This window comes from Dendrobates tinctorius, unplaced genomic scaffold (assembly GCF_039654945.1).
Source record: "Dendrobates tinctorius isolate UK_male_01 unplaced genomic scaffold, ASM3965494v1 ptg000250l, whole genome shotgun sequence".
In the NCBI taxonomy this organism is placed as follows: Eukaryota; Metazoa; Chordata; class Amphibia; order Anura; family Dendrobatidae; genus Dendrobates; species Dendrobates tinctorius.
In genome coordinates this window covers 51,452,215-51,478,969 of record NW_027361917.1, presented here as the reverse complement: position 1 = coordinate 51,478,969, position 26,755 = coordinate 51,452,215, and the positions used below count along the sequence as shown (strand labels likewise).

The window sequence follows — 26,755 nt, the reverse complement described above, 5'->3', positions numbered from 1 at the left end:
TTGGAAGTGTGGGAGGAAACTGGAGAACCCAGAGGAAACCCACACAAACACGGGGAGAACAGACAAACTTCTTGCAGATGTTGTCCTTGGTGGGATTTGAACCCAGGCCCCCAGCTCTGCAATGCTAACCACTGAGCCACCGTGCTGACCTTGGTTGTTTTGCTATGTAGCATTTTTTTATGGATTCTGAATTTTCGGTTGTTTTGGTTCTTCTGTTTCGGAGTGAGGGTTTGTCTCATTTCCAAAAATTATAGTTTTTTATATGTCTTACCATAATAGCAAACTATATATGGAAAAAAAACAGAAATAGGTTTTGATATAACATTTTCAGATAAGAAAAATGAAAAAGCCTATTACATTTCAAAATGATTACACTTACTAGACTGGGTTACAAAAGTCATCTTAGGTATCTTACATTTTGTGCCAACTTTTCATGACACAATAGCACGAAATGAAGGCTAATTTACTTTGTGCATAGAGATTGCCTTTATATTTCAATGTAGTGATCTGAGAGCATGCAGGTTGTAAGCACTTATGGACAAACTCAGGTTTCTTACATTGGAATAAAGTAAAATATCTTTTACATTCATCTTTTGGTGCACTTAGTACGTACCCCCTTTCATCATGCCCACTTCATAGCATTTGCGGAGTCGACAGGCTTGACAGCTTTTTCTCCTGTTCTTGTCAATGGTGCACTGATTGGTTGCGGGACACATGTAGTCATTATGGCCTGCAAAAAATATGTATAATTTAATGGGCTTGTTTTGATTGCTTTGAAAACCTTGTTGTATGAAAAACTTTAGAATGACAAATTAACCAATTTAGCCATTTTCTTTGAGTTGCTTAGAAATGAGTTTTTTTTAACTTAACCTCATTACCACTTAATAATTTTGCATTTTTGCACTTCTTTTTTTTCCTCCATTTCTTCTAAGAACCTTAACTTTCTTTTTCTTTTTATAGAATAAGTTCCAGTTTTGAATGACAACATCCACCATACATTAAGTTTACTAAAAAATAGGAAAAAATACAATTGTGATAAAATTTTGCATAAAATGCAATCGTACTTATTTTTTTAGCTTTATTTCTAAGGCATTCATTGTGTAGTAAAAATGACTCGCTAGTATGATTCTGCAGGTCAGTATTATTGCAGCAATACTAAACTTGTATAATTTTTTTTATTCAAGTAGTGCAAAAAATATGGAAATTCATAAAAAAAAACTTTGATTGTGTTGCTGTAATTCGAGGTCCGTAACATTTTCATTTTTACATTGATGAGGTTATGCTTTTGTATGGCAAGGTGACGTTTTTTATGGACACCATATAATAGGGGTAGATATGATGATTTCATTATTTTCATTGCATTGTTCTGCAAGTGTTGCGGCGACAGAAAAATGCAATTTTGTTTTTTTCTTTGTGGAGTATACTGAACGTTAATTCATTTAATATTTTGATACAGTGTCTGCAGCTACAGCAAACACGTTTAAATACTTTTCTGGTTTAATTTCTTAGAATTGTATTCATTGATTTCAATTTTTTTTTTCATATTCATGTTTTTGTATTTTACTTTTTATTTTTCTAACTGGACTTGAACCCACAATCATTCTATCACTTATACTTATAAAATACAATACAACCTTATTGCAACATGTGGTATAATTGAAAAGATGTTATTCTATGAAGTCCACTCACAGGCTGGGCTTCATAGGAGGACCAAAATGGCATCACTCTTCGGCATGCCCCCAGCTACCATGAGAACACATACCGTGATTGTGTGGAGCCGTTGAAAGCTGTGACCAGGTGTCCAACCTTCGTACTATTAAAATGCCGTAGATCGCTTGCACAAAATGCTGGAGGAGCCCCCCCGCACCACAGCAATTTTCGGCGTTGCACATCGGAACAACCCCCTCATCCCGGCCTGCGACCTGCAGCAACGTGCCACTCTTTCCTCCCCCAGCAGCAACCCTGGGACCAGGCTCCACTGCTGCCGGTAAGGTATATCCGCATTATAAGACACACCCCCATCTTCCTCCCAAATTTGGAGGGAAAAAAGTGCATCTTATAATCTGAAAAATCCGGTATTTATTTAGAAGATTAGTGACGTATTCAATACTTATTTAATCTGCTGTATGCTTTGCAGAACACCTTGGTAAAACAGATATCTACCACTGTATATTGGTTTGTGCTATTCATTATCACAGACTTGTTTAACCCCTTTCCGACATCGAGCGTAAATGTACGCCGATCTCGGACTCCCTCCCTTTGATGTGGGCTTCGCTGGTGAACCCACATATTTTCCGGCATGTCAGCTGTTTTGAACAGCTGACATGTGCCTCTAACAGCTGCAGGTGGAATTGTGATCCACTCACGGATGTTAACCTGTTACATGCCGCTGGCAAACTCAGACAGCGGCATTTAACTCAAGCTTCCGGCAAGCACACTGGAAATCCCATCCATCGGTGACCCCGTCATGTGATCCCAGGTCACCGATGGTTGGCATGACAACCAGAGGTCTCAAGCAGACCTCTATGGTTGTCACTGCCGGTTTGCTATGAGCGCCACCCAGTGGTCAGCACTCATAGCAAGTGAGCAATTTTGCTACATATAAGGCCTCTTTCACACATCAGGTTTTCGCCGTCAGGCGCGATCCGGCACTTTTGACAAAAACCGGATCCGGCGAAATGCAATGCCGGATCCGGTTTCCCCCCCATTGACTTGCATTAGAGCCGGATCGAGCCGGATGGCCATGCGTTTCATCCGGTTTTCGCCGGATCCGGAAATGTGTCACGATCCGGCGTCTGGAAAAAACGGCTACTGTAACGTTTTTTGTCTCCGGCGATGCGGCGTGTCCGGCTTTTTCACACAATGATGCGGCGTGTCCGGCTTTTTCACACAATGAAAGCCTATGAGCGCCGCAATGCGCCTGATCCGGCGACAGCCGGATCCGGTGGCCGGATCCGTTTTTTTTGGTCTGAGCATGCTCAGTAGCTCTGCCCACAAGACATATATAAAAGCAAGACAGTGGGACCCTCAGCCACACCCAACATGCCACCCAAGCCAAGAACCAGGAGCAGGAGAAGGCAGGAGACATCTGCAGCAGCACCATCAGCACCACCCCAATTGGAGCAGCATGCTGAACAACGGGAGGGGAGTCCAGCAGCAGATGAGAGACGGTAATTATCAAATCCCCCATTCCTCCAAACTAGGGCCATGGAATATCAAGATATTCATTGGCCCTTTGTTTCTCTTTATTCAACAGCCGCCCAAGAGATGCAGCAGCAGCAGCAGCAGCAATGGCAGCAGCAGGAACACCACCCACAGCCATGGAGTCTGGCCAGCAGGAAGACAGCACATCTTCTTCTGGGAGCCCTCCCTCGCATCGTCAGCGTTTGACGGTAAGTTTTTATTTCCAAAATCCATCATCTCTGTAATATATGTCTATTCATTGCCTTTTATTTCAAAACAGGAATCACAAGATGAAGAGCAGCTCCCAGAAGAAGAAGGAAGGGGTGGACAGACACCTGGAGTGGGCTCACAATTGGTAAGATTTTGGCATCAAACGCAGAAACACAACATCACACTACACACAACACATAGAAAACAATGTTCTGCTGACCACACACAGCAAACAAATGCATACATCCAAAGACATAACATTTTTTGTTTTCTTCTCTAGTCTTCCCAATCTGGTGCTCGGCCAAGAGGTCCTCGCAGTGCCTCCCAGGGTCGTCGGCGACAGCAACGCGGCGGTCACCAGCGTGTAAGTATAAATATTTTTGCTTTGTATTTTTGCACTTTTTATTTCATTTCTTTTGTGGAGGCTAATTATGTTATTTTTGTCTTTTTCTTTAACAGCCTTCACAGTGTGCTCGCGACTCTGATGGTGAGGATGGAGGAATCGATGTGGACCACCTCATCGATCTCGTCAGAGAAAGGGAGCCGCTCTGGAATATGGCTGACCGCCGCCACGCTGACCTTATCGTTACCCGACGACTCTGGGAGGAAATCTGTTCGCTCCTTGTGGACCGCTGGGAGGACCTCGATGCTCGGGCCCAGATTAAAGAGCGTAAGTATATACAGTACCGGTTGCTTGATTTAAACCAGTGTTTCCCGAACTCCAGTCCTCGTGGTCCCCACGGATCATGTGTTCAGGATTTCTATTTACTTTGGAAATCCTGAAAACATGACCCCTGGGGACCATGAGGACTGGAGTTTGGGAAACACTGATGTTGTATACTAACCACTTTGTCCTTTCTCGTTTCAGGGGAGAGAATTGTGAAGCGGTGGCGGTCTGTGAGGGATCGTTTCAAGAAGGAGTTCAATAAAGAGATGCGGGCCCCGAGTGGATCTGGAGGACGCAGGAGCAAGTACAAGTACACACGAGCCCTGTCGTTCCTCCGGGATACAATGGTCACCAGAAGGTAAATATTACACACCACATGTGACAAAAAAATGTTTAGATGTAACTTTTTTTTTCAGCCAGGGCCATACCATGTCACTATTTTAATTGTTTTTTTTTCTCTTTATTCCACAGCACGGTGAGAAGCACTCGGGAGCCTGCACGATTGGACCCTTCTGAGGCGATCCCTGAGGAGACCGGCACCGAGGGACACTTCGACCGCCCCGGCACATCTGCACCTTCCCAGCCTTTCCACACATTCGACCCATCTGTCCCATCCACCAGCACAGGAGCATCGTGGCCGCCTACATTACATGAAGCTGCTGGTGAGGAGATCGATTTCCCTTTACCCCACCCTTCTGCCCCTGCCACCTCTAGTACACCTGCGGGTACTGGGCGGCAGCGGCAGAGGGGTCAGGAAAAGACTTATGCGCCAGAGTTCTTGCATCTGAATGCATCTTTCCAGAACTGTCTAAAAGTCTTGTCAGAGCAAATCTCCGCAGGCTTTCAGCAGATCAACTCCAGCATTCTGGAGGTGAAGACACTTCTGCAAACCATGCATTCAGAAGCAAGATCTTCGCCAAACCACACCTTTTTCAGGTCTGTTGTGGAGCGCATGGAAACGCTATCTCCTACCCAGCAGATGCATGTAATGCATTCATGCCACGGTGCTCTCCAGCACGTTACCTCCAAACCTCCTCCTCCCACCACAGTAGTTCCTCCACCTGCACCCCCTCCAGCCACTTTCCATCCTCCCCCTCCTATTACATCTGCACCCCCTCCAGCCACTTTCCATCCTCCCCCTCCTTTTACATACCATCCACCTCCCCAGTACCAGCAACCTCCCCAGTACCAGCAACCTCCCCAGTACCAGCAACCTCCCCAGTACCAGACATCTCCCCACTTCCAGCAACCTGTCCCGTACCAAACTCCTTCCCCGTACCAAACTCCTTCCCCATACAACTTGCCATCAACATCATCTGCTCCTACAGTCCCTGCCCAACCCTCCACTCCACCGCCCACCACCTCTTCTGCCTCCCACATGTCCACCCATTCTGTAGCTTTTTCCACACCATCACCTCTAACTGTTCCTTCCCCACCACGATCCCAATCCTCTCTCCACACTCCCAGTGTCGAAGTGTCCCGCAGCCCCTCCAGCAGTATTTCCACCACACACTACACAGATTTATGATGTGTTTTGTAATAAAAATGCCCAGTTGGTTTCAAACCTTTATTAAAAAAGTTTTTTTAACTTTAAAAACAGTTTACAAAAAAAAAATATTTTAAATAAAAGTTAAATTATTGTTTACACTGGTTGTCTGTCATTTCTTTCTGCGGCGAAATATGTTTAAAAAAAAGGTTAAATACAGGGTATTTAAAAGGTAAAAAGGTATTCAAAACCAGGTATATAACTGTGGGTAAATTTTAGCTTTTTGCCACAGTTGTGTTCCTGGTTGTGTTTGAAGCAAAGTATTTCACCTAAAAAGTTGTGTTTATTGTTGGTGATTTCCTAACAATGTACACAACTTATGTTAAAAGGTGAAATACTTTGCATAAAACACAACCAGGTACACACCTGTGGCCTAAAGCTAAAAATAGAGACCATGACAAGATAGCCAACTTTGGTTGGCAAAGGTATATACTGTTGGTACAGAAGGTACACAAGTTTGGTTAAGGGCACAAATCTTTCACACTCTGTCATCCTGCCAGTGTACTCTGCCTTGAGGTGACATAAAGTATAGTGCAAAATTGTCCCTCATTACTGAAACCGTCACAGAACTTCTAGTGGTAATGTCATGGTAATCTTGCAAGGTGGTTTCTTCAGAGGTGTCCTCAATGGAAATGGGTTCTTTGCAGATAACAAAATTGTGGAGTACCACGCAAGCTTTGATCACCTCGTCCACAGTTTCTGTCTTGAGGTTGATCGCAGTCAATAGGAACTGCCATTTGGCTGTCAGAATACCAAAGGTACATTCAACCATTCTTCTTGCTCTTGTGAGGCGGTAATTAAAAATGCATTTTGTTCTTGTCAATCCTCTGCTAGAGTACGGTTTCAAAAGGTGTTCTGACAGCTGGAAGGCTTCATCCCCTACACAGACAAATGGCATAGGTGGACCAGATGTTTGCGGCAGCGGTCTAGGTGGTGGGAACTGGAAGGTGTTTCCATACAGTTTACGCCCCATGGCAGACAGTTTGAAAACTTGAGAGTCATTGAAGCGGCCATAGGCCCCAATATCAACAGCAATAAACTTGTATTCCGTGTCAGCGATGGCCATGAGGACAATTGAAAAATATTTCTTGTAATTGAAATATTCCGATCCCGATCCGGCTGGCTTTACAATGCGGATATGTTTCCCGTCCACAGCGCCCAAGCAGTTGGGAAACTGACATATCTGTTGAAACTTTTCTGAAATTTCAATCCACCTCTCTGTTGTGGGCTCTGGTAAAAACTCTTCAGCTAAGGAGTCCCACAGTGCACGGCATGTGTACTTCACTATTCCAGATATGGTGGAAATCCCGAGTCTGTACTGGAAATGCAGTGACGAAAGGGATTCTCCAGTTGCAAGAAATCTGTGGGGAATTAAAAAACAATCAATTAGTTTTAAATCACAGCATTACATACCAAAACTCAGCTATAACACTTGGAGATACAAACTACCACCAACAAGATTGCAGTGAAAGTGTGCTCTGATGCGAGCACATCCAATAAATGTGGCTTACCTTAAAGTCACCATCAGACGCTCTGCGGGTGAAATAGAGAAGCGGCAATAGGTGTCCGCTTTTCTTATGAGGTGTGCAATGCGCTCCACCAAGTAATCAAAATTCTCCATTTTCATCCGAACATATGCAAAAAATTTATCCGGGTTTTGTCGAAGGTCCATGCAGAGTGTAGAATAGACCCCACGCGTCATTCTCTTGGCTGTGATGGGGTGGATCCACAAACGTCGTCTACGATGCCTGATGCGCTGCTGTCTCGCTCTCTCCTTCTCCAGAACAATCACCCTCAAACGATTCGCCTCCGCTGTAAAATCCGCCAAATTCTTCAAAATATTTCCAATCACAACATCCATCTTCGCCAGTAACTTGCTCTTCTCTCCAACCTGCACTTTCTCCTCTACAACCTGTCAAAGAAGGGCTGTAGGAACACGCTATATATAGTTTTCCAGTAGCCAATCCCGTTCAGAAGGCCACAAGGGGTGTTTTTAAAAACCGGATCCGGCGTAATCCGTCGAAAAACGGATAGAAAAACGGATGAACCGGATGAGACGGATCCGGTTTTGTCTGTCAAGAACAAGACGGATCCGGCAGAAAACCGGATCCGTCACATCCGGTTTTACAAAACATTTGCCGGATCCGGCGTTCCGGCACGACGCCGGATCGTGCCTGACGCCGAAAACCTGATGTGTGAAAGTAGCCTAAGGGATCTGATCATCGAATGTAGCAGAGCCGATCGGGTTATGGCATCTTCTAGTCTCCCATGGAGACTATTGAAGCATGTCAAAAGTAAAAAAAAAGTGTTTTTAAAAATATTAAAAAATATAAAAGTTCAAATCACCCCCCCTTTGCCCCATTCAAATTAAAACAATAAAAAAAACAAACATACACACATTTGGCATTAATTCACAATTTTAAGTCCAAAACAAATAAACTACCAGATAATTCATAAAACCCAAGACATACACCTCTATTCACCCCTACTCGTGTATAGGAGAAATGAAGTGAAGTACCATGAAGATTAAAAATGATTTTATTGAAACATCTTTAAAAAATAGATACAGCAAGAAAGGTGCAAGTGCAAACAAGAGAGAGAGGGAATCACTACCATCTCATGTGATGCCAATAGCAGCAGGAATGTACAGTATACACAATTTAAATACAAATGCTATTTGATTAATATCTAGTGGTACACACCACAAAACACCAATAATTTACAGTGATGTCTGCACACCTGTATAATGCCTCAACTTCCAAAATGGCCCAACCAGGAATAAATGAATATCAATATTTTACCAAAAGTTCCCAAAAGAAAACCACTGTGTCTGCACCAGTGACGCTTCGACCTAACAATAGTCATAAGGTAAAGTGCTGTTTTGGGATCTATATTAAGCTGTAAAGCCATGTAATTACCTGAATAGACCACTGCTGAATCACATAAAGGGTGTCCCTATCTATTACTCTTTATACAGTTTTGTCAGATTAAGAAGCTTTCCAGACCTCGCCTTCTGACAATTCTTCTGCTTCACATCAACAGAATAAATGAATATAGTGATTAGTGAGACAAATTATTATGAATAATCCATTAGAAAATTTTATTGTCTCACAAATATAAATAGAGGGTGACAATGACCCTAAACACAATATACAGTATGAGTGCACAGAGAGGGGAGGAAAAGTACAGATGCACTAGAAGGCTTACATGTCACTCAAAAGCACCAACAATGATGTCGGTTAAAGATATACGGTAACTTGTATGGCAAAATCACCACTAAAAATATATATAATCCAAAGTGATGGTGTACTTTAAATACAAAATCCAGTGACAAGTGGGAGAGAATGACATGTACAGCCGAGTGCGTCAGTTGCCCCGACGCGCGTTTCGTGTGGCGGGCTTCTTCAGGGGCCCCTTTTTAGTGTTGATTTTGCCATACAAGTTATATCTTTAACCGGCATCATTGTTGGTGCTTTTGAGTGAAATGTAAGCCTTCTAGTGCATCTGTACTTTTTTCCTCCCCTCTCTGTGCACTCGTCCTGTATTTTGTGTTTAGGACCATTTTCACCCTGTTTTTTATATTTGTGAGACAATAACATTTTCTAATGGATTATTCATAATAATTTGTCTCACTATATTCTTTTATTGAGTAAAGTGCTTCATTTCGCTTATAGGATTAAATGATGCTTAGGAGCTACTCTTTCTGCTAATTGCAGACCTTAGTTTTTGGAGGTTATGTGTATCTGCAATGTCAGTTCTTGTTAGCTATTCACATCAATGGAACGTAGCTGCCAGCATCATGCTGAGTGAGAGCTGGTTCCTGGCAGTTATACAATGGAGAGCTTGCTGTCAATCAGTATGGAATCCGCAGTCATGCCCCATTAACAGAGCAGAGCGGGCCATGATTGTGTCAATGTTATGTCACCAGAAGCCACAGAATTTCCGACAGGACTGGTCTGTGACCCCTCTGAGCCAATAGACGTCGGTGCGGCGCACAATTGGCAGGTAGTTAGGAACTCCTTGTCTATACGTCTTTAGGCCCAAAAGAATAATAAAATAGTCATGGATAACCCCCTTAAAAATAAAAACTGAAGTAAATTAAAAGAAAAAGTCCACCAGAGTCACATGGCTGATTCTAATCTTTTTTTTTTCTTAAAACTTGGCAAGAACTGCAATATTCCCCTTCTACATTTTATCTGATTTTTATAAATCACATAACTTTTAAAAGTCTGGCACCAGATCAATCCCACATCTGCATGACAAAATCTTAACTAGTCTTTTGCTAAGAGAACTCTCACAATTTGTAGGCTATAAACAGATCAAAAGTAGGATCCATGGGAGAGTAGCAAGCTATTAGTAACAATAATGTTTAATACACATTTACACAATAAAACTAACTGGATTATCCCTCATCGTTTTAGCTCTATACTCTATGGGCAGATCTTTAATAAAAGAACTCTACAGTTCTCATTGCAGAAGTGTATGCATTTATATGGAAAATATGACTATAGTATATCAAAAAAGTTACATTTTATAGCATCATCCTAAATGACATTATCAGGTTTTTTTTGTTTTAAATTTTGCTATAATTTTTTGGATGTTCTTCTGTTTTGAATCAGATATATTTGCATGGGTTTCCTCCAGGTACTTTGATTTCTTCCCATGTTTCAAAGGGATGGCGAGTCCAAGCAGGGACAGTGATGGTGACGTCTGTAAAGCACCGTGGAATTAATGGTGTCATACATGTGCAGAAAATTAAAATAAATAAGATGGTAAGAGATGGTTCAAAACCACGTCAACTACTGAATGATTGTTTCCCAATATGTTTCAGAAAACATGTATTTCTGTGGTTCAATGAGTATGTGATCCAAGAAGGATTTTCCTGTTCCCTTCAAAGGTAAATGTCTAGATACATAGAAAAGTGGAGCATAGACTAATGACTCAATAATCAATTATCTGCTTGTCCATCTAATTTACTGCTTATATTTCATAGTCTTCAAAGAGGACATTTCATCAAATTTTTCATGTTGAACTGGACAAAAGATGCAATAGTGGCTGCAGAGCAGAATTTTTTTTTTGTTTTGTTTTTATTTTTATTTTGCCTCTCGAATGCGGAGATATTAGCAATCGTGATGAGCAAATATACTTGTTGCATGGGTATTCCCGAGCATGCTCGGGTGTCCTCCGAGGATTTTAGTGTGCTCAGAGATTCAGTTTTTGTTGACGCAGCTGAATGATTTGTGGCTGCTAGACAGCCTGAATATATGTGGGGGTTGCCTGTTTATTAGGGAATTCCCACATGTATTCAGGCTGTCTAGCAGCTGCAAATCATTCAGCTGTGTCGACAAAAGCTAAATCTCCGAGCACGCCAAGATACTTGGAGGACACCGAGCACGCTCGGGAAAACCCGAGCAACGAGTATACTCGCTCATCGCTAATTAGCAATCAAATTTTTTATCACAAAATGAGTTAACTGTTGTTTAATCCAAATGGGTATTATCAGATAGCAACTCATACATTGGGAAGAAGTGCATGCCCTCCAGTGAGAAGTATCTAATAGCTCCCACTTGTACTTAACAAAAGTTATCTCATTAAGTGCCAAATATTTTTATTGCGAATATTCCACTCTGCTGTCGCTATTACATTGTGTGTCCAGAAGACTGGAGAAGAGCAAATGTTGCTCCTATCTTCAAAGAGGGGAAGAAGGTGGACCCAGGGAACTATAGGCCAGGGAGTCTGTAGCAATATGTTATATGTTGAGGTGGCCTCTAGGGGTCTCACTACTTTGATGTGTGTAATATAGAACAGAGTCTGACTTCTATACCAGGAAAGATCTTTGAACAAACTATTAAACAACATGTTTGTAAGTACCTGGATAAGAATGAAGTGATTAACCAGAGTTAGCATGTGTTTGTAATTATTAAGTCATGTCAGACTAACTTAATTTCCTTCTATGACAGAATCACTGACTGGGTGGATCAGTGAAATGCTGTAGATACAGTATATCTTGTCTTCAGCAAAGCATTTGACAAAGTTTCTCACACCATCCTTATTGAAAAAAAATGACTAAGTATGAAATTGACAAGGAAACTGTTAGGTGGCTTAGTGATTGGACCCAAATAGTGGTCGTAAATGGCTGCACAACCAGTTGGAAGAATGTCTCAAGTGGGGTACCACAGGGTGCTGTCCTGGGCCCAGTATTGTTAAACATCTTTATCAATCATTTAGATGAAGGAATTGAGGGTATATTGATTAAATTTGCTGATGACACAAAGGTAGGAAGGATAGTTAATACTAGAGAGGAGAGAGGATTCAAAAAGATCTAAATAATCTGGAGCAGTGGGCAGCAACTAACAGAATGCATTTTTCCCTGTTAAAAACCAAAGTACTACATCTGGGCAATAAAAATGAAAAAAACATATACAGAATGGGGAGAATAGGGATAAGCAGCAGCACTTGTGAAAAAATGTGGGTATACTAATAGATCACAGACTGAATATGAGTCAACAGTGTAATGCACCAGCAAAAAAAGGAAATACAATTCTGGAATGTAATAACAGTAGCATACAGTCTAGATATTGTGAAGTCATTATTGCCCTCTACTCCTCATTGGTCAGGCCTCATCTGGAATACTGTGTCCAATTTTGGGAACCACATTTTAAAAAAGACATCAACAAACTGGAACAAGTTCAGAGAAGAGCGACCAGAATGGTGACCGGTGTGCAAACCCTGTCCTATGAGGAATGGTTACAGGATTTCGGAATGTTTAGCTTGCAAAAAAGAAGACTGAGAGGAGACTTAATAGCTGTCTACAAATATCTCAAGGGCTGTTACATTGTAGAAGGATCATCTTTAGTCTCATTTGCACAAGGAAAGACTAGAAGCAATGGGATGAAATTGAGTGGGAGGAGACACAGTTTAGATATTACAAAAAAATTTTGACAGTTAGGGTGATCAATGAGTGGAACAGGCTGCCACAAGAGGTTGTGAGTTCTCCTTCCATGGAAGTCTTCAAACAGAGTCTGGACAGACATCTGTCTGGGATGATTTAGTGAATCCTGCTTTGAGCAGGGGATTGGACAAGATGACCCAGGAGGTCCCTTCCAACTCTACGATTCTATGATTCTATGACATGAAAAATTTGGTGAAAGGTCCTCTTTAAAACCATATATGTGTTATATTAAAATTAAAATTCACCCTCCCTTGGAAAAAAAATTACATTACAGTATATGACTTATGGTTTTGAATTTCATTATTATTTTTTCCTCTTTAATTTCTGCATTGTATCTTATTATTTTGGGAATGTGAATAAAAACGCATTAAAGGGCGCAATGTTTTACAAAACACTTTTATTATGGTGGCATTAACGCAAAGTAATTTTTACTATATACAGTATATGTATATATACTCATATATATATATACATATACACAGTGGGGAAAATGAGTATTTGATACACTGACGATTTTGTAAGTTTTGTAACCTAATGGAGAGGTCTGCAATTTTTATTGTAGGTACACTTCAAATGTGAGAGACAGAATCTTAAGAAAAAAAACCCAGAAAATCACATTGTTTGATTTTTACATAATTAGTTTGCATTTTACTGCATGATATTAGTATTTGATACAATAGAGAAATAGAACTTAATATTTGATACAGAAACCTTTGTTTGCAATAACAGAGGTCAGTGGTTTCCTGTAGTTCTTGGCCAAATTTGCACACGCTGCAGCAGGGATTTTGGCCCACTCCTCCACAGAGATATTTTCCAGATCTTTCAGGCTGTCGCTGGGCAACATTGAGTTTCAGCTCCCTACAAAGATATTCTGTGGGGTTCAGGTCTGGAGACTGGCTAGGACCTTCAGATGCTTCTTACACTTCTTAGTTGTCTTGGATGTCTGCTTTGGGTCATTGTCATGCTGGAATACTCAACCATGACCAACATTCAATTATCTCACTGAAGGAAAGAGGTTGTAGGCCAAAATCTTGTGATACTGTACATGGCCCCATCAATCCTCCCTTAACCCTTTTCTGACATCAGACGTACTATCCCGTCCATGGGACCCGGGGCCCCTATGCCCATGGATGGGATAGTACGTCTAGCGCGATCAGTGGCGCCCACGTGGTGAGCGCCGCTGATCGCGGCCGGGTGTCAGCTGATTATCACAGCTGACACCCGGCACTATGTGTCAGGGGCGATCACGGACAACCCCCGACTTGTTAACCCCTTGCACACCGCGATCAAACATGATCACGGTGTACCGGGGGTTAAAGGGAAGCATCGGCAGGGAGGGGGCTCCCTCCGTGCTTCCCTGATGTGCAACGCTGCTGCGGGGAGCTCTTTCCCTGCAGGTCCCCGGATCCAAGATGGCGACGGGGACCTTCTGGGGCCTGCAGGGAGCTGGCTTCCTCATGCCTGCAAAGCGCAGGCAAGGAGGAAACCTGCACACTGCCTGTGACAGATTGCTGATCTGTCACAGTGATCTGTGATGTGACAAATCAGCGATCTGTCACAGGACAGTGATGTCCCCCCTGGGACAACCTAATAAAGTTAAAAAAAAAAAAAGTGTAAAAATAATTTTAAAAAAATCGCTAAATAAATTAAGAAAAAAATTTTCCCTAATAAATTCATTTTTTGGAGATAAAAAAAAACAAAAAAACAATAAAAGTATGCATATTTGGTATCGCCGCGTCCGTACTGACCTGCCCTATAAAACTGTCCCATTAGTTAACCCCTTTAGCGAACCCCTTAAAAAATAAAAAAAACAAAAAGTGCAATAAAACGCGATCAAAAAGACGCATATAAATATCCATGGTACCGCTGAAAACAACATCTTGTCCTGCAAAAAACGAGCCAAACACAGCATCATCAGAGAAAAAATAAAAAAGTTATAGCTCGCAGAATAAAGCGATGCAAAAATAATTATTTTTTATATAAAATTGTTTTTATTGCATAAAAGCTCCAAAACATAAAAAAGACATAAATGAGGTATCGCTGTAACCGTACTGACCCGAAGAATAAAACCACTTTATCAATTTTACCGCACGCGGAACGATGTAAACGCACCCCCCAAAAGAAATTCATGAAGCGCTGGTTTTTGTTCATTCTGCGTTCCAAAAATCGGAATAAAAAGCGATCAAAAAAGTCACGTGCCCGAACATGATACCAATAAAAACGTCAACTCGTCCCACAAAAAATAAGACCTCACATGACTCAATGGGTCAAAATACGGAAAAATTAAAGCTCTAAATATGTGGTGATGCAAAAACTATTTTTACAATAAAAAGTCTCTTTTAGCGTGTGACAGCTGCCAAAAATAAAAACCGCCATAAATAGTAAATCAAACCCCCGTTATCACCCCCTTAGTTAGGGAAAAATAATAAAATTAAAAAAATGTATTTATTTCCATTTTCCCATTAGGGTTAGGGCTAGGGTTAGGGCTAAGGTTAGGGCTAGGGTTAGGGCTAGGGCTAGGGTTAGGGCTGAGATTAGGGTTAGGGGTGTGTTGGGGTTAGGGTTGGAGTTAGAATTGGGGGATTTCCACTGTTTGGGCACATCAGGTCCTTTCCAAACGCGACATGGCGTCTGATCTCAATTCCAGCCAATTCTGCATTGAAAAAGTCAAATGGTGCTCCTTCCATTCCAAGCTCTGCCATGCGCCCAAACAGTGTTTTACCCCCACATATGGGGTATCAGACTACTCAGGACAAATTGGACAACAACTTTTGGGGTCCTATTTCTCCTGTTGCCCTTAGGAAAATAAAAAATTGGGGCAAAAAAATGATTTTTTTATTTTCACGCCCGGGCGTAATAAACTTCTGTGAAGCACTTGGGGGTTCAAAGTGCTCACAACATATCTAGATAAGTTCCTTAGGGGGTCTAGTTTCCAAAATGGTGTCATTTGTGGGGGGTTTCCAATGTTTAGGTACATCAGGGGCTCTCCAAAGGCAACATGACACCCGCAGACCATTCCATCAAAGTCTGCATTCCAAAACGTCACTACTTCCCTTCCGAGTCCCGACGTGGGCCCATACAGTAGTTTTCTCCCACATATGGGGTATCAGGGTACTCAGGAAAAATTGGACAACAACTTTTGTGGTCCATTTTCTCCTGATACCCTTGGGAAAATAAAAAAATTGGGGACTGAATGATCATGTTTGTGGAAAAAATAAGATTTTTTTATTTTCACCCCAGGGCATTATAAACTTCTGTGAAGCCCTTGGGAGTTCAAAGTGCTCACCACACATCTAGATAAGTTCCTTAAAGGGTCTAGTTTCCAAAATGGTGTCATTTGTGGGGGGTTTCCACTGTTTAGGTACATCAGGGGCTCTCCAAAGGCAACATGACACCCGCAGACCATTCCATAAAAGTCTGCATTCCAAAACGTCACTACTTCCCTTCCGAGTCCTAACGTGTGCCCATACAGTAGTTTTCTCCAACATATGGTGTATCAGTGTACTCAGGACAAATTGCACAACAACTTTTGGGGTCCATTTTCTCCTAATACCCTTGGGAAAATAAAAAAATTGGGGACTGAATGATCATGTTTGTGGAAAAAATAAGATTTTTTTATTTTCACGCCTGGGCATTATAAACTTCTGTGAAGCCCTTGGGGGTTCAAAGTGTTCACCACACATCTAGATAAGATCCTTAGGGGGTCTAGTTTCCAAAATAGTGTCATTTGTGGGGGGTTTCCAATGTTTAGGTACATCAGGGGCTCTCCAAAGGCAACATGACACCCGCAGACTGTTCCATCAAAGTCTGCATTCCAAAACATCACTACTTCCCTTCCGAGTCCCGACGTGTGCCCATACAGTAGTTTTCTCCCACATATGGTGTATCAGTGTACTCAGGACAAATTGCACAACAATTTTTGGGGTCCATTTTCTCCTGGTACCCTTGGGAAAATAAAAAAATTGGGGACTAAATGATCATGTTTGTGGAAAAAATAAGATTTTTTTATTTTCACCCCCGGGCGTTATAAACTTCTGTGAAGCACTGGGGGAGTTCAAAGTGCTCACCACACATCTAGATAAATTCCTTAGGGGGTCTAGTTTCCAAAATGGGGTAACTTGTGGGGGGATTCCACTGTTTAGGTACATCAGGGGCTTTCCAAACGCGACATGATGTCCGATCTCAATTCCAGCCAAAAAAGTCAAATGGCGCTGCTTCCCTTTCGAGCTCTGCCATGCGCCCAAATAGTCATTTACACCCACATATGGGGTATCAGCGTACTCAGGACAAATTGCACAATAACTGTTACCCTTGGGAAAATAAAAATTGGGGGTGAAAAGATCATTTTTGTGGAAAAAATATGATTTTTTAATTGTATTGCTGTACGTTATAAACTTCTGTGAAGCCCTTGTGGGTTCCAAGTTCTCACCACATATCTAGATAAGTTCCTTGGGGGGGGTCTAGATTCCAAAATGGTGTCACTTGTGGGGGGTTTCCACTGTTTAGGTACATCAGGGGCTCTCCAAATGTGACATGGCATCCGATCAGAATTCCAGCCAATTTTGCAATGAAAAAGTCAAGCGGCACTCCTTCCCTTCTGAGCTCTGCCATGCGCTGAAACAGTGGTTCCCCCCACATATCAGGTATCAGCGTACTCAGGGCAAATTGCACAATAACTTTTCCAGTCCAATTTCTCCTTTTACCCTTGGTAAAATAAAAACAATTGCACCTGAAATATTTTTTTTGCGAAAAAAGTTAAATGTTCATTTTTTTTAAATATTCAAAAAATTCCTGTGAAGCACCTGAAGGGTTAATAAACTTCTTGAATGTGGTATTGAGCACCTTGAGGAGTGCAATTTTTAGAATGGTGTCACTTTTGGGTATTTTCTACCATATAGACCCCTCAAAGTGGCTTCAAATGTGATGTGGTCCGTAAAAATAAAATGGTGTTGTAAAAATGAGAAATCGCTGGTCAACTTTTAACCCTTATAACTTCCTAACAAAAAAAATTTTGGTTCTAAAATTGTGCTGATGTAAAGTAGACATGTGGGAAATGTTACTTATTAAGTTTTTTGCGTGCTTTATCTCTGTGATTTAACCCCTTCATGACCCAGCCTATTTTGACCTTAATGACCTGGCCATTTTTTGCAATTCTGACCAGTGTCCCTTTATGAGGTAATAACTCTGGAACGCTTCAACGCATCCTAGCGATTATGAGATTGTTTTTTCGTGACATATTGGGCTTCATGTTAGTGGTAAATTTAGGTCGATAATTTTTGCGTTTATTTGTGAAAAAATCAGAAATTTGGCGAAAATTTTGAAAATTTCGCAATTTTCAAATTTTTAATTTTTATTCTGTTAAACTAGAGAGTTATGTGACACAAAATAGTTACTAAAGAACATTTCCCACATGTCTACTTTACATCAGCACAATTTTGGAAGCAAAATTTTTTTTTGTTAGGAAGTTATAAGGGTTAAAAGTTGACCAGCGATTTCTCATTTTTACAACAAAATTTACAAAACCATTTTTTTTAGGGACCACCTCACATTTGAAGTCACTTTGAGGGGTCTATATGGCAGAAAATACCCAAAAGTGACACCATTCTAAAAACTGCACCGCTCAAGCTACTCAAAACCACATTCAAGAATATTATTAACCCTTCAGGTGTTTCACAACAGCTAAGGCAATGTGGAAGGAAAAAATGGACATTTTAATTTTTCCAACACAAATTTCCTTTCAGCATCAATTTTTTCATTTTCACATGGGCAACAGGATAAAATGGATCCTAAAATTTGTTGGGCAATTTCCCCTGAGTACACCGATACCTCATATGTGGTCATAAACCACTGTTTGGGCGCACGGCAGGGCTCAGAAGGGAAGGAGCGCCATTTGACTTTTTGAATGGAAAATATGCTGGAATATTTAGCGGTTGCCATGTCGCGTTTGGAGAGTCGCTGTGTGCCTAAACACTGGAGCTCCCCCACAAATGACCCCATTTTGGAAACTAGACCCCCCAAGGAACTTATCTAGATGCATAGTGATCACTTTGAACCCCCAGGTGCTTCTCAAATTGATCTGTAAAAAAAAAAAAGTACTTTTTTTTCACAAAAATTATCTTTTAGCCTCAGTTTTTTCATTTTCACATGGGCAACAGGATAAAATGGATCCTAAAATTTGTTGGGCAATTTCTCCTGAGCACACCAATACCTCATATGTGGTCATAAACCACTGTTTGGGTGCAGGGCAGGGCCCGGAAGGGAAGGAGCGCCATTTGACTTTTTGAATGGAAAATTAGCTCCAATCGTTATCGGACACCATGTCGCGTTTGGAGAGCCCCTGTGTGCCTAAACATTGGAGCTCCCCCACAAGTGACACCATTTTGGTAACTAGACCCCTTAAGGAACCTATCTAGATGTGTAGTGAGCACTTTGAACCCCCAAGTGCCTCACAAAAGTGTATAACATAGAGCAGTGAAAATAAAAAATCATTTTTTTTTCCTCAAAAATGATTTTTTAGCACGCTATTTTTTATTTTCACAAGGGTAACAGGAGAAATTGGACCACAAAAGTTGTTGTCCAGATTGTCCTGAGTACGCTGGTACCCCATATGTGGGGGGGGAACTGTTTGGGTGCACGGCAGGGCGCAGAAGGGAATGAGCGCCATTTGACTTTTTGAAATGAAAATTGGCTCCAATCGTTAGCGGACACCATGTCGTGTTTGGAGATCCCCTGTGTGCCTAAACTTTGGAGCTCCCCCACAAATGACCCTATTTTGGAAACTAGACCCCCTAAGGAACTTATCTAGATGCATAGTGAGCACTTTGAACCCCCAGGTGATTCACAGAAGTTTATAATGCAGAGCAGTGAAAATAAAAAATCTTTTTTTTTTCCTAAAAAAAATTTTTTTAGTCTGTAATTTTTTATTTTCACAAGGGTACCAGGATAAATTGGACCCCAAAAGTTGTTTTCCAGTTTGTCCTGAGTACGCTGGTACCCCATATGTGGGGGGAGACCACTGTTTGGGCACACGTCGGGGCTCGGAAGGGAAGTAGTGACATTTTGAAATGCTGACTTTGATGGAATAGTCTGCGGGCATCATGTTACATTTGCTGAGCCCCTGTGTGCCTAAACAGTAGAAACCCCCCACAAGGGACCCCATTTTGGAAACAAGACCCCCCAAGGAACTTATCTAGATGTGTGGTGAGCACCTTGAACCCCCAAGTGCTTCACAGAAGATTGTAACGCAGAGCCGTGAAAATAAAAAATCATTTTTTTCCCTCAAAAAAAATGATTTTTAGCCCGCAATTTTTTTTTTCACAAGGGTAACAGGAGAAATTGGACCCCAAAAGTTGTTGTCTAGTTTGTCCTGAGTACGCTGATACCCCATATGTGGGGGATGACCACTGTATGGGCACACGTCAGGGCTCGGAAGGGAAGTAGTGACGTTTTGGTATGCTGACTTTGATGGAATGGTCTGCGGGCATCATGTTACATTTGCAGAGCCCTTGATGTTCCTAAACTGTGGAAACCCCCCACAAGTGACCCCATTTTGGAAACTAGACCCCATAAGGAACTTGCCTAGATGTGTGGTGAGCACCTTGAACCCCGAAGTGCTTCACAGAAGATTGTAACGCAGAGCCATGAAAATAAAAAATCTTTTTTTTTCCTCAAAAAATGAATTTTTAGCTCGCAATTTTTTATTTTCACAAGGGTCACAGGAGAAATTCGACCCCAAAAGTTGTTGTCCAGTTTGTCCTGAGTACGCTGATACCCCATATGTGGGGGGAAACCACTGTTTGGGCACACGTTGGGTCTCAGCAGGGAAGTAGTGACATTTTGAAATGCTGACTTTGATGGAATGGTCTGCGGGCATCATGTTACATTTGCTGAGCCCCTGTGTGCCTAAACAGTAGAAACCTCCCACAAGTGACCCCATTTTGGAAACTAGACCCCCCAGGGAACTTATCTAGATGTATGGTGAGCACCTTGAACCCCCAAGTGCTTCACAGAAGTTTATAACGCAGAGCCGTGAAAATAAAAAATCATTTTTTTCCCTCAAAAAAAATGATTTTTATCCCGCAATTTTTTTTTTCACAAGGGTAACAGGATAAATTGGACCCCAAAAGTTGTTGTCCAGTTTGTCCTGAGTACGCTGATACCCCATATGTGTGGGGGAACCATTGTTTGGGCACACGTCAGGGCTCGGAATGGAAGTAGTGACGTTTTGAAATGCAGACTTTGATGGAATAGTCTGCAGTCGTCATTACGTTTGCAGAGCCCCTGATGTGCCTAAACAGTGGAAACCCCCCACAAGTGACCCCATTTTGGAAACTAGACCTTCCAAGGAACTTATGTAGGTGTGTGGTGAGCAATTTCAACCCCCAAGTGCTTCACAGAAGTTTATAATGCAGAGACATGAAAATGAAAAAAACATTTTTTTTCCACAAAAATAATTTTCTAGCCCCCAATTTTTTATTTTCCCAAGGGTAACAGGAGAAATTAGACCCCAAAAGTTGTTGTGCAATTTTTCCTGAGTACGCTGATACACCATATGTGGGGGTAAACCACTGTTTGGGCACACGTCGGGGCTTGGAAGGGAGTGAGCACCATTTGACTTTTTGAACGCAAAATTGGCTGGAATCAAAGGTTGCACCATGTCGCGTTTGGAGACCCCCTGATGTGGCTAAACAGTGGAAACCCCTCAAGTCTAACTCCAACCCTAACCCCAACACACCCCTAACCACAACCCTAACCCCAACACATCCCTAACCCTAATCCCAACCCTAACCCCAACACACCCCTAACCCCAACACTAACCATAACACTAACCACAAGCCTAACCCTAATTCTAACCCTAACCCTCTTTTCAACCCTATCCCTCTTTCCAACCCTAACCCTCTTTCCAACCCTAACCCTCTTTCCAACCCTAACCCTAATTCCAACCCTAACCCTAATTCCAACCCTAACCCTCTTTTCAACCCTAACCCTCTTTCCAACCCTAACCCTCTTTCCAACCCTAACCCTAACCCTCTTTCCAACCCTAACCCTAACCCTCTTTCCAACCCTAACCCTCTCTCCAACCCTAACCCTGATGGAAAAATAAAAATAAAAATATTTTCTTTATTTCATTAGTTCTGCCTACCTATGGGGGTGATAATCGGGGGGTTCATTTACTTTTTATTTCATTTTGATCACTCTGAGAGTGATCAAAATGAAATAATGGAATCTGCAGCCGGCAGATTCGGGCGGGCGCACTGCGCATGCGCCCGCCATTTTCTAAGATGGCGGCGCCCATGAACCGGACCCGGCGGACACCAGGAGCGACGGGGGGACTTGGAAGGTGCCGGGGGAGGTGAGAGGGGGTGAGGGGGGGATCGGAAGCTGGCGGGGAGTGGAGGGAATGGGAGGGGGGCATATGATGACAGCGGCGGCAGATCGCCGCTGTCATTCAGTGGCAGGGGGGCGATCGCCGGTGGGGGGGGTCAAATCGGTGTCTCCAGCCATGTCCGATGCTACTGCAGCATCGGCCATGGCTGGATTGTAATATTTCATCAATTTTCATTGATGAAATATTACTATCGCTCTGATTGGCTGTTTCACTTTTAACAGCCAATCAGAGCGATCGTAGCCACGTGGGGGCGAAGCCACGCCCCCTGTGGTGAATTACAAAGCCCCCTGTATCTGCGGGTCAGGTGACCTTTCATTGACCCCGGTCACCCGACCCGCAGGGGGGCTTTGAATTCATGACACAGGGTATGCGTCATAGGTCGGATTGGCACCGACTTTCATGACGCATACGCTGTGTCACAGGTCGGGAAGGGGTTGGGCATAAAAATTCAAAGTTGGAAAATTGTGAAATTTTCAAAATTTTCGCCAAATTTCTGTTTTTTCACAAATAAACGCAAGTTATATCAATGAAATTTTACCACTAACATGAAAAAGTAAGCCAACAACAGAGTGAACGTAACAAAATTCACTAAATTACAAAACGTATATGGATATTCATAATAAATATATTACCCTACTCAAGAATGAATACACCAAAAGAGTCCCGGAATATGAGACTCAAATAAATTTATTGAAAAATTACAAATATAAACAGAACCAAAATAACATCATAAAAAAATAAATATTACATGATGTGTAATCACAAAAAATACATACCGTATATATTAAGCACAGTGACCACAAAAAAATACATAATCATACAGAAAATGATAAGGGTAATAATACCAATAGAGTGCATAATATAAGCTAAAAAAACCAACTACTATGAAAAGTGCATATTAATAATATATAAACCCAAATCAAAAATACCTGTAGTAAGTGGCTCAATGTGTCAAAGCTCCCTCCAACGTACGTTTCGCCCACTGTGGCTTTTTCAAGGAGTGTAGTGCAAAGGAATTAGGGGAAGTATTTATGTGTAACCCCAGCCAATGAAAACAGTAGTTCCTAGGGTTAATACCAATAGATCAAAACCAATGTAAGAATTAAAAAATTACCAAAGTGAAAGAAAAAATAATAAAATTAAATAACCATAGAAATAAACAGGTGAAAAAAATGAGTGAAAAAGAATGATTATATATCTTCCAGATGAAATAGTACGTCACCGCTACCGACAAAAAGGCCGGAAGCACATGAAAAATGTAAACAAAGTGGAGGAGACTATCCATGTGATTGCATGCGTTCCAGTCTGGAGCGCACGCTGTCGCCGCCATCACACAGCATGTAGGGAGGAGTGCCCATTACTACCAATAGCTGAAGAGCAGGAAATGATGCGATAGAAGGCGGGCACTCAACAGAGGATACCGCGTCATACAATTCTCCTCCCCTGTATGCGAACACGTGCTAAAGGTAAACAAAGTGAAGGAGATTGTCCACGTGGTCGCAGGCGTTCCGGTCTATAGCACACGCTATCGCCGACATCATCATCAAAAAGAGCCCCGATCACTGCCAATGACCACGGAACCAGAGATGATGCAATCATGGGCGGGCACTTAACAGAAATTGTCGTGCCATACAATCCTCTTCCTCATAGCACCTCACTGCTCTGCACGCTTCAATAATATATATACAGAGCAGTACACAGGCAGCAAACTAATAACATGGCAAAAAGTATAAATAGACATAAATATTAACAATAGACTCCACAACATTAATGCATAAGACATAAATAAACAAAAAAAGAATAAAAATGGAACATAACATAAATATCATATAAAAATCAATACTGGCAAATACGGACACTGCAAGCACTTAAAAGAAAATATCAATAATAAATAAATACACATAAATATAAATATTAAAAGAGTGTACAAAAATACTAAACATACATGTATATATATAAATATATAAATAAGTAATGAATACACACACATATATACATATAAAAGTATAGGAGTGAAAAAATGTGAGAGAAGGGGAGGGGCGGGGTGGGGGAAGGGAAGTGAAGTGCAACACGCGTGCGATCGAGTGAAAGTGCAAACATATATATATGTATGTATAAACACTCACATATCATACAAATTACTAAACAAAAAATATTGAAATATACTATCTAAAGTGCTATGCAGCATAGATATATGATGTAAAAGGAGGTTTCCGAGGCCAGGGCCTAAGCTAAAAACAAAAAAGAAAAAGAAAAGAGAGTTAAAATCATAAAAAAGCATTAAAAGATAATTGCTCATTGAGACCCCTAGGGGCAACAGTATCAAGTCTGAAGATCCATTTGGATTCTATCTGTGCAAGACATTTTTTAATATCACCCCCTCTTGTATTCAAGATAACATGATCGATTCCTCTGACTTTCAATAAAGATTCGTCACATTGGTGAAAGAGTTTAAAATGCCTCGGGAGAGTTTTGAGAGAATCCACATCAGAGATATCTTGTGCTGCTCTGATATCAAGGACATGTTCCCTCACTCTACGTCTGAACTCTCTAGATGTCAAGCCAACGTATTTAAGATTACATGGACAACTTGCACAATAAATCACGGCAGTAGTGGTATAGGTAATCTGATGCAAAATCTTGAAGCTCCTACTATCATCAGAATTGGAGAAATCTGTACACCTTACAATATTAGGGCATGCAACACATGATCCACATGGACGACAGCCCCATTGAGGACCCTGTGTTCCAAAAGGATTAGTCACCTTTTTCTTGTAATGACTATGTACCAAAGTATCACGGAAATTTCTAGATCTCCTATACGTAATAGATGGCCCAGAGGACAAATATTGTGCAAGAATCGGATCTAATTGAAGAACCTGCCAGTGCTTAGTCAGAATATTATTAACCTCTCGCAATTTACAATTATAAGTTTGAATGTAACGTACCCTATCTAAAGGTTGTTTGTCAGTTCCACGTTTATGGAGTGTCTCAAGGCGCTCAGTGTTCTTAGCACGCCAATATCCTCTCCTGATACAAGCAGTAGGATATCCTCTTTCCTTGAATCTGTGACTTAAATCCATACTCTGTTTCTCAAATGATTCTTCTTTAGAACAGATACGTCGCATACAAAGGAATTGTCCCACTGGTATACCACGTATTAGACTCTGTTGGTGTGATGAGGTAAAATGTAGAAGACTATTTGTAGAAGTAGGCTTTCGAAAAACATCAGAGGAAACAAAACCAGCATCATCAACTTGAAAAATGATATCCAAAAATTCGATATTAGATCTTCCTGCTTTATAAGTGACGTGTAGATTCAAATCATTCTTATTCAGATGGTTCATGAAGGTATCCAGTTCGTCTATGGAACCCTGCCAAATACATATAATGTCATCAATGTATCTCCCCCAATATTGCACTCTATCAACCAAAGGAAGAGGATCAGTTGTGAAAATTTTCCTTTCCCACAGCCCCAGGAACAAATTTGCATACGAGGGCGCAAAGGCCGCCCCCATAGCAGTGCCCTGGAGCTGTAGGAAAAACTGTTCAGAAAAAATAAAAAAATTATGTGTGAGTGCAAATTGGAGGAGATTCATAATGAAACTACAAAACTCACCCTTTTGATCGGACATCATCAAAAACTGTTTGACAGCGAACAGACCATCTTCATGACGTATGGATGTATACAAGGATTCAATATCACACGTCAAAAGAATCATGTCCTCTTCTAATTGTAAACCATCCATCTTCTTAAGAACATCATTGGTATCTTTCAAATAGGAAGGTAGTATTTCTACCAAAGGGTAAAGTACATAGTCTATTAGTTTGCAAATAGGTTCACAGAAATTATTATTACCTGCCACAATAGGGTGGCCAGGTGGACAGATCAAATTTTTGTGTACCTTAGGAAGAATATAAAAAGTAGCAATAGTTGGGCATTCCAAAATAAGGTACTCCATCTGTTTTTGGGTGATAACCGAGGACTCAACAGCACGTGATAAAATGGTCTTCAACTGTAAACAAAATGAATTAAGAGGATTAAAAGTAAGTTTCCTATAGCATTTGGTATCCCGTAACAGTTTATACACTTCCTTTTCATACATAGTGCGTGGCCAAATGACAATGTTGCCACCTTTGTCAGATGGTTTAATGACCACATCAGTTCTATTAGAAAGTTCTTTAATTGCTTTTGCCTGTGCCCTAGTACAGTTATATTCCGAAATCCCTGTTGAAACCTTTTTAAGGTCAGAACTGACTAGCTTAACCAATAGATCAATATTTGCACTAAGGGTCAAAGGAGGAAATTTCTTTGACCTAGGAACCAAAGCACTAGGAAACTTACTTTTCTTAGGAACTTGTTCTGAAAGCAATTCATTCAAAGTATCAAGTGCCTCGATTTCCTCCTCCGTGTTAAAATCGTCATTCATATCGACATTAGTACTATGATGAAGTTTTTTGAGAAGCAATCTACGGGCAAAAAGATGTAGGTCTTTTATTGCAAAAAACGGATCAAATCTAGCAGTAGGTGAAAAATTGAGTCCAAGCTCAAGAACTTCCATCTGTGATATTGTCAGTTCAATGGTAGACAAATTAATTACCTTATTGGAAGATAAACCACTTGAGACCGGGACATCCTTCTTTTTGTTAACAGGAGACACCCGTATTGGATAGTTCTTCCGTTTCCGGTCTCTTGTATTGTAATTTCTTCTGAAACCTGAGTTGGTTGATTCCATGGATGTAGAGGAAGTAATAGAGGCACTCCTAGTCCTTTTCTGTCTCTGAGGATATTTCCATCTATATACCCTA

The 26,755-nt window shown here is 41.3% G+C and overlaps 1 protein-coding gene across 1 annotated transcript in view; it reads right to left on the bottom strand.

Moving 5' to 3' along the window:
* Positions 1 to 26,755, bottom strand: part of ESR1 (estrogen receptor 1) — a 333,527-nt gene that overhangs the window by 77,904 nt on the left and 228,868 nt on the right. Inside the window, exon 3 of the mRNA XM_073557685.1 lies at positions 614 to 730. Coding sequence (XP_073413786.1) covers positions 614 to 730 — 117 coding nt within the window. The remainder of the gene's footprint in view (positions 1 to 613; positions 731 to 26,755) is intronic.